The sequence below is a fragment of the Microtus oregoni genome, unplaced genomic scaffold (genome assembly GCF_018167655.1).
Source record: "Microtus oregoni isolate MIOR12 unplaced genomic scaffold, Mior012 000087F_ref0000451, whole genome shotgun sequence".
Taxonomy (NCBI): Eukaryota; Metazoa; Chordata; class Mammalia; order Rodentia; family Cricetidae; genus Microtus; species Microtus oregoni.
In genome coordinates, this window is record NW_024544554.1 from 2662997 (window position 1) to 2679669 (window position 16673).

A 16673-nucleotide genomic window follows, 5' to 3' on the forward strand; every position below is an offset into this window, starting at 1 on the left:
GTGCTCGTGATTAAATCATGAGACTCCTTCTATGGCCTCTCCCCATTTTCTCCCCAATCCGTTCATTCTCTGCATGGGAGAGTTAGTTAGTCTTAATGAACCTACAAGAACTAGTAAAGCTAAAATCTCTACTTTTCCATTTTACAAAATGGAATAGTCTCACAGCAGAACTGGTCAGGGAAAAGTACAGAAAATGAACCAAAATGAAAAATCATTTAGCCCCCTGAATGGGAAGATATGCCATAAACCAATACCATACTTCTTAGTTTGAATATTGGTATACACAGTAAGTGCGGAAGGCTGAGGATGCTTATCTTAAAAATAATTTAAAAAAAGCCAACAAAACCACCGTTCCAAATTTCTCTACAAATATCATTAATCTTCAGGATGTTATTTCTGGTTTTGACAGCTCACAAATTCTCCATTTCTTCAGTGCTACTCACAGTAAAATGTTGTGTGTATATTGCTTTATTCACTGAAATTTCATTAGCCAATACTTTCCAGTTTTCTCTCTAATTTGTTTCTCTTTCACTCATTCGTAATTTGTTATCTTATTAAATTAACAAGATAATTTGTTTTCTTTCATTTCACTTATATCCACGTAGGGAAAATACTTGTTGATTTAAGTAATTAAAAATGGTCATTTAAAACCATTTTTGCCCAAAAAAAAGCTACAGAGAAACCCTGTCTCAAAAATCCAAAAATAAAAAATAAAAATAAACCATTTTTTGGTGTCTGTCTGTTTATAGTGGGCTGTCACACAACCCAGGCTGGCCTTATACTCCTGTGTGGCTGAGAGTGACCTTAAATTCTTCTTGCCTCCACCTCCCACATACTGGGTTATAGGTGTAAACCACCACCTTGGAATTCGTTTTTAAACTCCTTACAATATACGTGAAAAGTAAGAAGTGTTGAGGTAACATAGATAAAAAAATGCTACACTCAAAATAGTTTTATTGTCTAGAGTATCATGCTATATTGTAATTCTTAAACTTCACAGCTTATGTGGAAATTGGAATCCATCTGTCTTCAATGCCACTTGATGAACTAGTCAGTGTTTCCCGACTTTTCTAGGATCATGGCTCCCTTTGATAAGTGATTAAACCTAAGCAGTGTAATTTCTTCTAAAGAGAAAATTCGAACATGTAAATAATCATGAACATTTTAAATATTTCAAGGCAGTCTTGACATCCAGAAGATGACAGAAGAACACAAAACACCTTCTTCAGAAAATTAGGCATTTGGTAATGGTCACCTATACTGCCTTCTAGGTTTGTCTTAATAACGTTTGAATGGTTAAAGGGGATTCCATAAAAATATAGATGTTTATATTGGTTTCTTTTAAAAACCATTTGTTTTTAAAAGAAAGAAAATTGTAAAAATATTACATCTTTCCCTATTATGGTTTGGATGAGAATAGTCCCATAACTCATATGTTTATGATACGGGATTCCCCTCTGTACATTGTGAATATGTTTTATTACCATTGGTTAATAAAGAAGCTGCTTTGGCAGGGCAGAATAGAGCAATGTGGGAAATCCAAGCAGAGATAGAGAAGAAAGAAGGTGGAGTCATGGCGATACCATGTATCTGCCCCAGAAGCAAGAGGTAACAAACCACAAGCCTTGTGATAAAATACAAAATAATAGAAATGTGTTAATTTAAGATGTAAGAGCTAATTAATAAGAAGCCTGAGCAAATAGGCCAAACAGTGATGTAATTAATATAGTTTTTGTGTGATGATTCGGGTGTGGGTGGCCAGGAACTAAAGTGCAATCTCTGTTTACAGTTTGAATGCTTGATTCCCAGTCAGTAGAATTGTTTGGGAAGGACTACAGAAGTTGAGGCCTCGTTGGAGGAGGTGTGTCACTGGGGATAGACAGTGAGGTTTTGAAACCTCATGCCAGGTCCAGAGCCTCTCTCTCTTTCTCTGCCTATGGCTCAGGATGTAGCTCGCAGCTACTGTTCCCTCACCTGCCTGCATGCCACCACACACCCCTCCGTGATAATGGACTAACCCTCTGAAACTATGAGCAAGCTCGAATTAAATGCTTTCTTCTAAAAGCTGCTCTTTTCAGCATCAAAAATGTATATAAGACACATGTCTAAAGTCCTCCATTGGCTGACACAGCAAAGTATGATTTCCAAAACCAACAAATCTATGCCGGCATAGACCTGTCAACTAATCCAGACAGAACCAACTAGAATCTCAACAGTTATCCCAATAATCACATCACAGAGTACCAATTTACTATTGCTTATTTAGATCAGGTCTTAAAAATATTTTCATTTTCTCCATCCATCTAACTATAACTATTTGCTTTATAACTATAATCATCTAACTATAAACAAGATTAATGTGTAAGTACAGAGTCAAATTCAGTATCTTTGTTTTTGAAATTTATTCAATTGTTAAAATTATGTTTTAGAAATACTTAAAAATAAAACTTTAAAAATTCATACACAATAATATATATAATGTCTAGTACTTTGAGAGATAAATACATAGATATACATGTTTTTGACTACGTAGAGAAGACATAAGACATTTTTACCATCTTTATCTGTAGATTATGAGACTTCGTGTGGTTTTTATTTTTAATACTTTTATCTATATTGCAATTTTTTCTATGAAGCAGAGTTCTACTTTATAAGAACTCGTTTAATATCAGTAACTTACTGACTGTACTAGATGATTGTTTTTATTTTTATTAGTTTAGTTTTATTTTTCTTTTGAGGAAGTTTCTTGCTATGTATCTCAGGATGGCTTCCAATTCTCCTTCCTCCTGCTCCAGCCTCCCAATCGTTGGGATTCTAAGCATGTGCAACATACCCAGCCCTGAAGTCCTGATACCTTAGAATATTCTTCCACGGGGAGACACTTGTTGTAGTGAATATTATTTCTCATGTAACGTGTAATGTGCTTTGAATTGGTTAGTAGATAAATATGTGTTTATAACTTAAACGGAGAGGAGGAAAAAGCAAAACTGGAAATATTCCTTGTCTTCATTTTTCAAAAATGAAACTGGTGGGGGACCCAGAGAAGGAAGATCAAGGTTGCTTGCAACTTTACTCTTACCAGCGGAGAACCTTAATAATCATGTTACTTTTATGTCCCTATGTATAGTTATAGACAAAGCAATAACTTACCCATTGTCTGAATTGTTTTATATCTGTAGTCAAATTCATCTTGCAGATCTTCTAAGTATTTGGTGTCTTGTTCTGTCATCTTTATACAAAAGAGAGCATGCTCAAAAGGAAATACTAAACTATTTTGCAATGTTTATACACACCATAGAAACATTATATGTACTTCTAAACAATACACTGGAGATCCCAGCCTCCAACAGCATCTGTCAGGAGCCTACACGTCCAGAGAGCTCCACCACAGGAAAACTGCATTCTGCTGGAAGACCACGTTAAATGGGCTCTTACACTCAAAGAAATATTTATTTATATTTTATGTTTATGAGCACACATGCATGCAGTGTTTGAGAAGCCCAGGAGAGGGCTTTAGATCCTCCCAAACTGGAGGGCCAGAGAGTTGTGAACTGCCAAGTGGGAACCAAACATAGGTCCTCTGCATTAGAAAACAACTTAACCTCAAGACCCAGCAATACCAGTTTTGAGTATATATCCAAAGAATGCTCAATCATGACCCAAGGATATGTGCTCAGCTATGTTCATAGCAGCTTTGTTTGTCATAGCCAGAACCTGGAAACAACCTAAATGCCCCCTGACTGAAGGATGGATAAGAAAAAAATGTGGTACATTTACACAATGGAGTACTACACAGCAGAAAAAAAACAATGACATCTTAAAATTTGCAGGTAAATGGATGGATCTAGAAAGAAACATATTGAGGTAACCCAGACTAAGAAAAAAATATAATATGTATTCACTCATAAGTGGCTTTTAGACATAAAGTAAAGAAAAACCAGCCTATAATTCAACACCCCAGAGAACCTAGACAACAAAGAGGATCCTAAGAAAGACATACATGGATCTAATCTACATGGGAAGTAGAAAAAGACCAGATCTCCTGAGTAAATTGGAAGTGTGGGGATCATGAGAGAGGGTAGAAGAGGAGAGAGGAAGAAGGGAGTAGAGTAGAGAAAAATATACAGCACAATAAAAGCAATAAAAATAAAAGAGCAGCAAGTGCCATAATCACTGAGCTATCTAGCTCTCCCAACTCTCTTCTGCTTGCTTAGGAAATCTTTCCACATCTTTCCCCTCATTTCTCAATTAGTTACAGGGGCTGCTAATCACATAGCTTCGTTTGCTGGAGAAAACGGATCCTTTTGTCCTCTCAGGGTTGGGTTCTGCTCTGTGCTAGTGTACAAGAATGACTTCCCACAGGGCAGGGAACCCTGATTGCTCTTTGGGCTGACAAGGGAGGGGGACTTGATTGGGGGAGGGGGAGGGAAATGGGAGGCGGTGGCGGGGAAGAGACAGAATCTTTAATACATAAATAAATAAATTAAGAAAGAAAGAAAGAAAGAAAAAAAAGAAAAAAGAATCAGAGAAGCACCGTTTACGACAATTCTGCCTCAACAGTTTTTCTTTCTACATCTTGAGAGATGTCTGCATTGCTTATTTCTGTTTTTGACTTTACTCCAAACCCATTCATGTGTCCTGCTTAGTCATAATAGTTGAGATCTTGAGGGTGTGTTCTCGGAAAGGACTTGCTGAACAGGGACAGAGAGGAAGGAGCTCAGCAACCAGGTGGTGTGTACTGGGCTTTGGCTTTTAGCCCACAAGGAAGTCAGGGCCGTGATCACCAGCACCACAGAGTTAACACCAACTTGAGAGCAGTGTTGGGTGTTCCTTCTCCGGCTGTGTCCTTCCCTCCATGTCTTAAGACGGCCTAGTGTTCCCTGGACAGACTATTTCAAAGAAGCCCTTGGCAGCCGATAGTCACAGAACTGGGATGGTCTATGAGCCTGAGGGAAGGATCAAGGCAGAGCTATACGTGGGGCACTTTGGTTATACCAGACTTCTTAGGGGTTAACAACGAATCCTGGGACCATGGAGCTCAGTGTAGAAAACTGGCTTAGCACGCACCAAGTCCTGGATGCAGACCTAACATACACCACTACCCACAAAAAGTACTGTAGACTGTGTGCTTTGATTAATGTGTAGAAGTATCCTCATTGCAATACAATATAACAGCCCCTGTCTGCTTTTACACATTCATGGAGTCGGTACAGTCTATGATTTAGCATCATAGTATGCTCAGGCATTGGCCTGAGGTTCACCTTGAGGGTCTAATTGTTTTTTGGTGAGGATGGGAGCAAAGGCATGTCTGCTTCTTTACTTTTTATGGAAGATGATTAAACTGCAGGACTGGAAGCAAAAGCTTAGAAGGCCATTCACTTAAACTCTGCCTACAATTCGGCCAGTGGACCGAGAGCTTTACCTTGCCTGTAGTTGGTTTAGTTTTAGAGAATTATTATTTCCATAAAAAAACCAACAAGTAAATGAATACTGCCTAGGTTCTGGAAAGGGAAATTGGTTTGATCTTTCTAGTCAACACAGTGGAAGGTTTGTCTTACTTAAAAATAATCTTTTCTAAATCAATGAAAGTAACATCTAGAATAAGACCGATGGGGAGGAGGTGTGTACTAATATTAAAGGAAATGAGTGATATAATGGGTTCTACAGATACAGAAAAATAAAAGAATAGAGAGCCCAATTAGATGAAATGGGATACACTTCTTTTTTTTTTTTTTTTTTTTTTTTGGATTTTTTCGAGACAGGGTTTCTCCATAGCTTCTGGTTCCTGTCCTGGAACTAGCTCTTGTAGACCAGGCTGGCCTCGAACTCACAGAGATCCGCCTGCCTCTGCCTCCCGAGTGCTGGGATTAAAGGCGTGCGCCACCACTGCCCGGCGACAAGTTACTCAACTTACTCTAGAAGACACAGATAATGGGCGAGCTTGGTCCTAGAAGCAGGTTGAGTTTAAAAGCCTCCTCAAGGAAACCTTTCCTATACAAGCACAGCGTGAGGGAAACCCACTGTCCTCTGAGACCTGTCCGCACTGGCCTGTGGCACACAGGCTGCCCCTAGCCTTTCCAGGCGGCTACCTGAGGCCACTCACCTGAACACTGTTTTTAATGGCAGCCACTTTATGCTCCACGTTTCTCTGTCTTTCCGATACCGAAGAACTTTGTAAGGACTTCTCCAGAGGTCCCTGCAAAAAGAATGTCTTGAAATTTCAGTTGTTGATAAAGCATGTTTATGGTTATTGTCAAGGATATACTATTTTGACTTGAGGTTTGGATAAATGAGATACATAATACTCTACAGCCATTAAAACTCACGCTGAAAGAGCTGGGCATGTGGCCCTACTGACAGAGAAGGCACCGGGCTCCAGGTTCCCAACACCCAGCACGGAAAGAAATTGAGCTTGTAGCGTCCACAGTTAGACCAACTCAAGATTTTTCTCAGATGCCATGACGAAAAGACAAAGAGAATGTCAGTTCTGTGTCCTTATTCCTGTACAGATGGTTATATATATTTGTGTGTATATGTATATATCACCATTATGTATAACCATTATATATGCACATATATACATACATACATATATGCATGCAGGGAGGGGGAAGCCAAGGTAAGGAGAGAGCTAAGTAAGACAATGTTGAAAAAGCGAACACGGGATACCTTAGACAGTTGTCTAAGGACAGAAAACCACAGTCCAGGGGAAAGAGTCAGGTCTCCAGAGGCCACAACCGTGGTTCCTCCAAGGCTCCAGCCCTAACCAACCTTGACAAGTCCACTTCTCAACAAGGACACAGAACTAAAGTTCCCTTTGTCCTTTCACTGGGGCCTTAGAGAAAGGTCTGGGTCTGGGCACTGTGAAAAGTACTAATTGACATGACGTAGACAGTATTATAATCTAAGCAACTAAGCAGATTACAAAATACTAGACATAATTTCTACTTAGAGATGCATGTAGGTATATACCTGTAAGTATATGAATACATGCATAGATACTTGGAATTAAGTAGATATGACAAGAATAACACATATACCAAAATGTAATATTAACACTAAATCGCAAAATTATGTGTCATTTTATGATTTTAAAAAGATTTTATCTTTGTGTGTGCATGTGTGTGTGTGTATGTGTGTGTATATGGTATGTACCACATCTGTGCAGTTGGAGCAGAGTCTAGAAGTCTGATGCCCTGCAGCTGGAACTATGGGAGGTTGGGAGCTACCCAGTGTGGGTGCCAGAAACTGAACTGGGTCCTCTGTTAAGAACAGCAAGTGCTCTTAACTGTGGAGCCATCTCTCTAGCTCCTACCTCATGGCTTAAAGGAAAAAAGTCCATAATTTCCTACAGTCTATTCCCATGACTCTTGTAATTTTAAATTAGTGTTATAGGTTCACACTAACTTGGGCTTCCATCAGCAACTGAGGCATCGCACCTGCTGAGCTAGGATTCATTTTTACTTGACAGCAAAGGGAATTTAGTGAAGGAATCGGGGGGAAACGATTCAGGTAAGCAGAAAGGCCAAGGGGCTCCCCCAAGCCCTGTATCTTGGCCACGCTAACGGTCTAACACTGAGTGAGGATGGCCCTGAAACGCAAAGCTCCCAGCTGTCTGAAGACGAGACCAAGATGGGTAAGCAGCCCCTGCACCGCAGAGCTGAGCAGAGAGCGAGGTTGGAAAGGGTGACTTGACAAGGCACTGCAGAGTCCTGGCGGGACCTCAAGGAAAACCCATGCTCTCAGTTCCCAAAGGAGCGATGGAGCGCTCTTAACTATACTGCATTCTTCTGATTAGGAAAGCCTTCCCTCTCCCACACTCATCTCCATTGTCCTGTGATTTGTCTATGTACTTGAAACTTAAAGAAATCCTTTGTTTATGATAGCATGCAATAGCAACGTATTTTCAGAGTTACTTTGATTAGTATGTACTTAAACATTCTGATTTGACTAGTAGCTAACATTTGGAGGCAGTGGAGGGCACGCATCCGTGAAAGAGGAGGCAAAGACTGCGAGCAGGAGAAAAAGAGACACAGAGAGGAGACGGGACAACTGTATATGCGACAGGCAGAAAAAAACGGACAGCCCCAGCTGGGCAGTGGTGGCGCACGCCTGTAATCCCAGCACTTAGGAGGCAGAGGCAGGTGGATTTCTGTGAGTTCCAGGTCAGCCTGATCTACAAAGCGAGTTCCAGGATAGCTAGGACTGCTACACAGAGAAACCCTTCTCAAATAAAAATAATAAAATGAAGTAAAATTAAAAAAAGGACAGCCCTAAACTGGAGCTTCCAAATGAAAACAATACCGGTAGTTCTTCATCACCCGAGAATAAGCTATTAAAACTCAAAAGTCTTACAAAAACATCCATACCCTGATAGTGACTAGAAGTCTTTTTGCTGTTTTTTTTTTAAAGATTTATTTGTTATGTATACAGTGTTCTGCCTGCATGTATGCCTGCTGGGATGTATTGCAGAGGGTTGCGAGCCACCATGTGGTTGCTGGGAATTGAACTTAGGACCTCTGGAAGAGCAGCCAGTGCTCTTAACCTCTGAGCCATCTTTCCAGCCCCTTAGAAGTTTCTTTAATTGTTTTTCTGGGCTATATATTTTTCTCTGTTCCCCTCCCTCCCCACTCCTCTTCTAACCCCTCCCATGATCCCCATGCTCCCATTTTACTCAGGCTATTTTGTCTTTTTCTAATTTCTACTTCTCATGTAGATTAGATCCATGTATGTCTCTCTTAGGGTCCTCTTTGTTGTCTAGGTTCTCTGGGATTGTGAATTGTAGGCCGGTTTTTCTTTGCTTTATGTCTAAAAGCCACTTATGAGTGAGTACATGTTATATTTGTCTTTCTGGGTCTGGGTTACCTCACTCAGTATGATGTTTTCTAGAAGTTTTAATAGTTTAAGAGCTACTTTCATTAGATCTTCATAAGTTGTATGAGTCACTAAAGTACGGAGAATGCCATTTAGAAAATGTATTGTTTTATGAACTTAGAGGATTAACGGAAAAAGTGTGCCTTAGAGATTGTTGATTCCCCTACTTATCTTTGCTAGGTTCTTACCACATTCAGAAGAATGAGATAAAATATATTGTAAATTACATTAAGGCAAATAAGCACTTAGGGAGTTTCTGTAAATCAAAACTCCTGTCGGTGGAGTAGCAGCTTAGACTCGGGAGTGTCAATCAAGATCAGCCGGTGAAGACAGACGTGCCAGAGAGGCGGAGTCCAAAGCGGAGCTGGGAACCTAACTGAAATGTGGTCGCTGCCTTCCTAGATTAATACTGTAAGATCTTGGACTAGAAGTTAGCCATGAAAACAGAAAGATATCTAGAGTAGTTTGTCTGGGTGCTACATATCTGTGATCCCAGCACTTGGGAGGAGGACTGAAAAAGTCCAAGTACAAGGCCACCCTCGGCTACACAGTGAGTTCAAGGCCAGCCTCAGCTACACAGTGAGTTCAAGGCCACCCTCGGCTACACAGTGAGTTCAAGGCCAGCCTCGGCTACACAGTGAGCTCAAAGCCAGCCAGCACTACATAAAACCCCATAGCCAAAAGGAAAAAAAACCCAGGAATTTAAAAAGATTTGGTAATTATGCCAATATGGGAAAAAAAGACAAGAAACTTCTCAAAGATGAGTCCAAGACCTTGAGCATGAGTGCCAGGAAGGCTGGTGGCACCAACAACACAGAAGAAGACCCTGATTTTGCAGAAGATTGAACTCAAGGAGAAAGCAAGATTACAAACTCAGAGAATATGACCTGACAAGCCAGCAAGGCGATGGATAATGCATATGATTACGGATCAGAAAACATTACCTGGATAGGCATGTTGGCTGCAGCCAATATTCTTCTCTCTTCCCTTAAACAATTTGAGATGACCACAGCTACATGCATGGGATTTCCGTGAAACTTTCCCTGAAAAATAGCAAAAACAGGCAGCATAAAAGGCCTTGAAGACACACATATGTCATAAGGAAATGTTGTACTTAACAACCTGTAATAATCTCCCAAATAATTATTTGGGATCTGTTCCATGTCTATTCGCTTGCAATGTCATGGAAACCTAGACTCTTAAGGAGAAAAATGTTCCTCTCTTTGCTTTCAAAGTCCAAGCAGAAGTTCTTTGAGACTTCTTTATCAAAGCCCTGAACACACTGGCAGGTCAGCTGACTTAGGCGCTAGGTAGGTTTTGGACAGAGTGGTTATGTCCCTGTGAGTTCTCCAGGACCAAAAGGGTTATAGCTGTGCATGTGGTAGCTTACTGCTTCAGGCTAACTGACTATCCTGAGATCCCCAGTTGATGGCATTCACGTCAATTATAACTAACTAACTAACTAGTTAACTAACTCATAACTAACATTATACTCAAGCGAAACCAAACCCACTTTTCAGCCCTGATATCTTGGATATTGAAGCATGTATATATTGTATTGCCAAGGTTAATATGTTGTTAATTGGCAGCCTGAGGCACTATTGAGCCATCAGATATATTTCTGTAAATGAAAGTCGTGAATCTCTTTAGGTAGTCGCAGTGCCCAGCAATGGGTGTGCGCTCATTTGTCTTACCCGCAAGAACTGTGTTTTCTAGCCTGAAAAACCATAATTTAGCTAGGAGTGTTAAAACCTCCTTACCAGACTTTCTTGAGGCAAGATTAGCAAGAGGCATAAGAGGCAAGCATGCTAATTGAATCTCTGCCCTCTTCTCTTGAGGGGGTACTGATACCCATGAAATGGTCAAAAGGTCAATGGCAGAAAAGTTAGCAGTCCAAAAAGTCGAAAATTAACACCAATTAAAAGTAGATTAAACAGACAACTGAACCAAAGGATCTTTCTGGAGAGAAAATGAAGGTTGTTGGTTGTAAACATTTATTGTGGCTGTGACTTCTGCGGTAGTATTTTAGATTCTGTGTCAATTATCATTTCCACATGTGAAACTGGGGTAAAAACCAGTTATTCTGGTTCCCGTTCTTCCATATCCACTCTTTAAACATCTTTTCCTTCAGATCAAGGGGATACAAATTGGAAAAGAAGAAGTCAAACTCTCACCATGTGCTGATGATAGGATAGTTTACATAAGGGACCCCAAAAATTCTACCAAGGAACTTCTACAACTCATGAACACCTTCAGTAATATAGCAGGATACAAGATTAACTCAAAAAAATTAGCAGCCCTCCTGTAAACAGATGATAAATGGACTGAGGAAGAAATCAGAGAAACATCACTTTTCACAATAGCCACAAATAGCATAAAATATCTCGGAGTAACTCTAACCAAACAAGTGAAAGACCTGTATAAGAAGAACTTTAAATCTTTGAAGAAAGAAATTGAAAAAGATACCAGAAAAATGGAAAGATCTCCCATTCTCTTGGGTAGGTAGAATTAACAAAGTAAAAATGGCAATCTTACCAAAAGCAATCTACAGATTCAATGCAATGCCCATCAAAATCCCAGTAAAATTCTCCATAGACCTCAAAAGAATAATACTCAACTTCATATGGAAAAACAAAACAAAACAAAAAAACCAGAAAGCCAAAACAATCCTGTACAATAAAGGAACTTCTGGAGGCATCACAATCTCTGACTTCAAACTTTACTACAGAGCTACAGTACTGAAAACAGGCTGGTACTGGCATAAGAACAGACAGGAGGACCAATAGAACCCAGATATCAATCCGCATACCTATGAACACCTGACTTTTTAACAAAGAAGCAAAAAATATAAAATGGAAAAAAGAAAGCATATTTAACAAATGGTGGTGGCATAAATGGATATCAACATGTAGAAGAATGAAAATAGATCCATATCTATTGCTGTACACAAAAGTCAAGTCCAGATGGTTCAAAGACCTCAACATAAAACCAACCACACTGAACCTCATAGAAGAGAAAGTGGGAAGTACACTTGAATGCATTGGCACAGGAAACCACTTCCTGAATATAACCCCAGTAGCACAGACACTGAGAGAAACAATTAATAAGTGGGACCCCCCGAAACTGAGAAGCTTCTGTAAATCAAAGGACACAGTCAACAAGACAAAACAGCACCCTAAAGAATAGGAAAAGATCTTCACCAACCCCACATCAGAGGTCTGATCTCTAAAACATACAAAGAACTCAAGAAATTGGTCATCAAAAGAAAAAAAACAATCTAATAAAAATGAAGTACAGACCTAAACAGAGAACATTGAGATTAGGGGTTGTAAATGGTACAGCTGTGACTGCTACAATATTATCCTGGTGTTTGTAGCCAGGGCTTCTATCTACAATGTTATCCTGGTGTTTGTAGCCAGGGCTTCTATCTACAATGCTAAGCTGGTGTATGCTAGCCAAGGCTTCTATCTACAATGTTATCCTGGTGTTTGTAGCCAGGGCTTCTATCTACAATGTTATCCTGGTGTTTGTAGCCAGGGCTTCTATCTACAATGCTAACCTGGTGTTTGTAGCCAGGGCTTCTATCTACAATGCTAAGCTGGTGTTTGTAGCCAGGGCTTCTATCTACAATGCTAAGCTGGTGTTTGTAGCCAGGGCTTCTATCTACAATGCTAAGCTGGTGTTTGTAGCCAGGGCTTCTATCTACAATGCTAAGCTGGTGTTTGTAGCCAGGGCTTCTATCTACAATGCTAACCTGGTGTTTGTAGCCAGGGCTTCTATCTACAATGCTAAGCTGGTGTTTGTAGCCAGGGCTTCTATCTACAATGCTAACCTGGTGTTTGTAGCCAGGATTTCTGTCTACAATGTTATCCTGATGTATGCTAGCCAGGGGCTTCTGTCTACAATGTGCTAGCCAGGGCTTTTCCCCCCACCAACACACAGAGTTTCAGTATCATTTGATCTTTAAAACAATTAAGGGAGATTTGGTATGTAATACATATTGTTCTGATCCAGTCATAGCAGAATTGTAAAATGTCTCTCTGCTCCATAGGAGATTTGAAACATCTTGTGTCGGGGGTAACCTCTGTTTAGTTGATACTGTTTTGAAGGAGCACACCTGATACCTTCCTCCTGTGGCCGATATATAGAAACAGTCAAATTTGTGTGTCAATTTTGAGTCTAGCTAAGTTGCTCACTGCTATAGAGTCTAATGATGCATTTGTAATGTTTGTTAGCAATTCTAAATTTTTATCTGTACATCTTTCTGGATTTTCTACTCCCATTAACCAGCTCTGTAGACTCTCCCTCACTTTCAATCATTTCATTTCTATCCAGGCTTTGTCTTCGAGACTAGTTTAGCAGTGTATTGGCTAAAATCCAGACACGGGGATTTTCTTCTTCTTTTTTTGCAACAACACAACTTCTGATAAAGCTTAATTTTGATCTGATAGACTCTGATGATCCCAGCCACTCAGTTTGTTGATATCTGCTTTGTGACCCAGCATATGCATAACTTGTAAAAATCTCATGCTAACTTGCAAGGAATGAGTATCCTGTAGTGTTGGGTACAAATAATTTATTCTGCTTTATTAAGCCAGGTGTCATTTTGTATAAATTTCTTTCTTGGTGCTGGCTTGTTTTAACTATCAAGTTTATACGTTCTTGAAAGAATTACATCAAAAGCTACTTTGTAAGTCGTTCTCTGTTTCTGAAAGAAATATTTAGATGTATAACATATTGCTCGTGATTAAAGTCTTTCATGGCTATGAACTGAAATTTATCTCCAGCAATGACCTTTTACCCTAAAGCAGGATGACTAACTAGGACATAATGCTTTTCAGTCACATGCGTTTTTGCTTAATTCAAGAACTCAGTTTCAAAGTAGACAGGGATATTTGAGTCACCAGTATCGTATATACATAAAAAGGGTAAATACTTATGAAATAAATGTGGCAAACACATCCCCAACCCTTCTTTGCTTCTTTAGAGGGCACTTTCCTGAAGTTTGTGTAAGCTCAGAATTCACTGCCTGTTGCGTTTCCATAGCACAGTCCTGTGGGCTGTCCAGACACCAGGGAAGTGTCTTGTTTCTTTAGAGCATGGGCAGTCGCTCTCGCCTTCCCATAAGGCTGCATACTGCAGCTTTCACCAGAAGTTCTCAGTAAGGACTGGCCTTCGAATCCCTTCCAGGACGGCCAGCTGCTTTGTTGATTGATGCACCAAGCTAGACTAGTGGACGCCATGATTAGCAACCACATCACTACGTAGTTAGGGAGATGATGGGGGGGAGAGTCTTCTGTTTTGTGTTAATTTCATTGGTTAAATAAAGAGACTGCCTTGGCCCTTTAATAGGACATAAAATTAGGTAGGCGGAGTAAACAGAACAGAATGCTGGGAGAAGGAAGCTGAGTCAAGGAGTCGCCATGATTCTCCTACCGGATACAGACGCAGGTTAAGATCTTCCCTGGTAAGACACCTCGTGGTGTTACAGGGATATTAGAAATGGGTTAGGTCGATACGTAAGAGCTAGCCAATAAGAGGCTGGAACTAATGGGCCAGGCAGTGTTTAAAAGAATACAGTTTCTGTGTAATTATTTTGGGGCATAAGCTAGCCATGTGGGCGGCCGGGTGCGGGGATGCAGCCCCACCGCTCCTATTGCAACAGGGAGATGGCTGCTAACTACTTGCCTGTCTGCCCTTATCCATGCACTACTGCTTTCAGTGGCGACTGACTATGAGTAGGTGTGCTTCCTGTGCATCTGAATATGTACCTTGGACATGCCTGGGGCCAGCGGAAGTCAGAAGAGGGCATCAGATGCCCAGCAGCTGGAATTACAGATTGTTGTGAATCACCACGTGGGTGGGTGATGGAAACTGAACCTAGATCCTCTGCAAGCGTAGCAAATGGTTTCAGCTCTGAGCCATCTCTCCAGCCACCGTTCTTGCTCTTAGACATTGTTGTGCTGTTTCAATTACAGTACCACTGCAGTGCCCAACTGAAACAAGGTAACAGGGATATGTTGCTTTTGATGATCTGAGCCTTATGCCCTTAAAGATTTTTTTATTTCTTTTCTTTTCTTTTTTGTTAGATCCCCAAAACTGCAAATAATGAAATTTTAGATCTTGCCAAGACGAATCTGCCTCCCACCCTCTAGCATTAGCTGCTCGATTAAACACATATTTTCACTTTTCTCCAGTAGCATTGTGCTGGAAATGAGGTGCATTCTGGTCAGCCAGCAGGATGCTCCTGATGCAGCTGTATGTTCTGAGGCTGCTGCTGTGCAGTGCAGGATGGTCCTGACGCTGTGCACTGGAGGATGCTCCAGATACAGGTGTATGTTCTAAGGTTGATGCAGTGCAATGCAGGATGCTCCTGATGCAGGTATGTGTTCTAAGGCTGATGCAGTGCAATGCAGGATGCTCCTGATGCAGGTGTGTGTTCTGAGGCTGAGGCTGTGCACTGCAGGATGCTCCTGATACAGGTGTGTGTTCTGAGGCTGATGCAGTGCAATGCAGGATGCTCCTGATGCGGGCGTATGTTTTAGGGCTGACACTGTGCACTGGAGGATGCTCCTGATGCAGGTGTGTGTTCTAAGGCTGAAGCAGTGCACTGCAGAATTCACTTCTTATGGCTTCTGACTGTTCAGAGTTCCTTCATCTCTTCTAAGGAATTTGGCTATTGCTCTTGTCAGTTTTTCTGTGTGAGTCTGGCAATCTGTACATCATGAATTCAGTCATAGAATACAACCTAGCTCCTGGTGAGTGAATTCCTCTCTTACATCCCGTAAAGCACTTATTGCTGCTTTCCAAGAAAATATGATGCTGAATCATTTAACCAGCAACAAATGTGTATTAGACCAATGTCAATGCTGACTCGTTCTTGTCTCATTCTGTACACACAACAATCTGTCCGAACCGTAAACTGTAGTTTCTATTCTGATGACATCTTAAGAAGGAATTAAGCAACATGTGTTATAACAACAGCGGGTATAATTCAAGAGAAGTGACAACCGCATGAGTAGCGATGACCTAATTCCATATCACACACCATAACAGTGACATCGGGACTGCCACATGGCAACAGCAACTGAGAAGTGTCGAATATAAGACGCATCCTCTGAGCTGGGGGAGGGCTCTCAGTCATTGCTAATGGGGATCTAAAGAACAAAAGGGATTCGGGAAGACAGTTTGACAATTCCTTATGAAACTAAACACACTCTTTTCGCTTCCTCTGGCAATCACCCTTTCGTATTTATTTAAGGAGGCTGGGAACGTATTTACACACAAATACCATCTATACATGGGAGCTTGTAATAGCCCCACATTAATAATTGCTAATACTTAGAGATGGCAAACACCCTTCAGTCGGATTATTGGTCACGTAAACTATAGTACATAGAGCCGAGATATTATTTAGTACTAGAAGAAATGTTTCCAAACTATGAAGACACAATACACTTAAATACACACTGCTAAGAAATATGTCAGTCTGAGAGGGTTCTTGTTTTATAATTTCAAGAAAACTTAAAACTAGGGAGGTAGGGCTAGGCAGGTTGCTCAGTTAAGGCCTTGTCACGTGAGCGTGGGAACCCGAGTCTAACGCCACGGAAAAGCTAGGCACGATGGGATACGTTTGTGATGCTTGCACTGTAGGGCAGAGACAGTGGGTCCCTGAAGCTCAACTGGCCTGCCAGCTTCGACGACTGGTGGGCTGCAGGTTCAGAAAAAGGCCGCCGCAAAAGATAAGGTGGAGAGCAACCGAGGAAGACACTCTGACTTGACCCCAGGCCTTCACATTC

At 40.8% G+C, this 16673-nt stretch overlaps 1 protein-coding gene across 1 annotated transcript in view; it reads right to left on the bottom strand.

Annotated features, from left to right (window-relative positions):
• Positions 1-16673, bottom strand: part of LOC121442187 (signal transducer and activator of transcription 4) — an 84223-nt gene that overhangs the window by 27388 nt on the left and 40162 nt on the right. Inside the window, exons 4-6 of the mRNA XM_041643629.1 lie at positions 9819-9917; positions 6104-6196; positions 3151-3229 (exon numbers count right to left, since the gene is read on the bottom strand). Coding sequence (XP_041499563.1) covers positions 3151-3229; positions 6104-6196; positions 9819-9917 — 271 coding nt within the window. The remainder of the gene's footprint in view (positions 1-3150; positions 3230-6103; positions 6197-9818; positions 9918-16673) is intronic.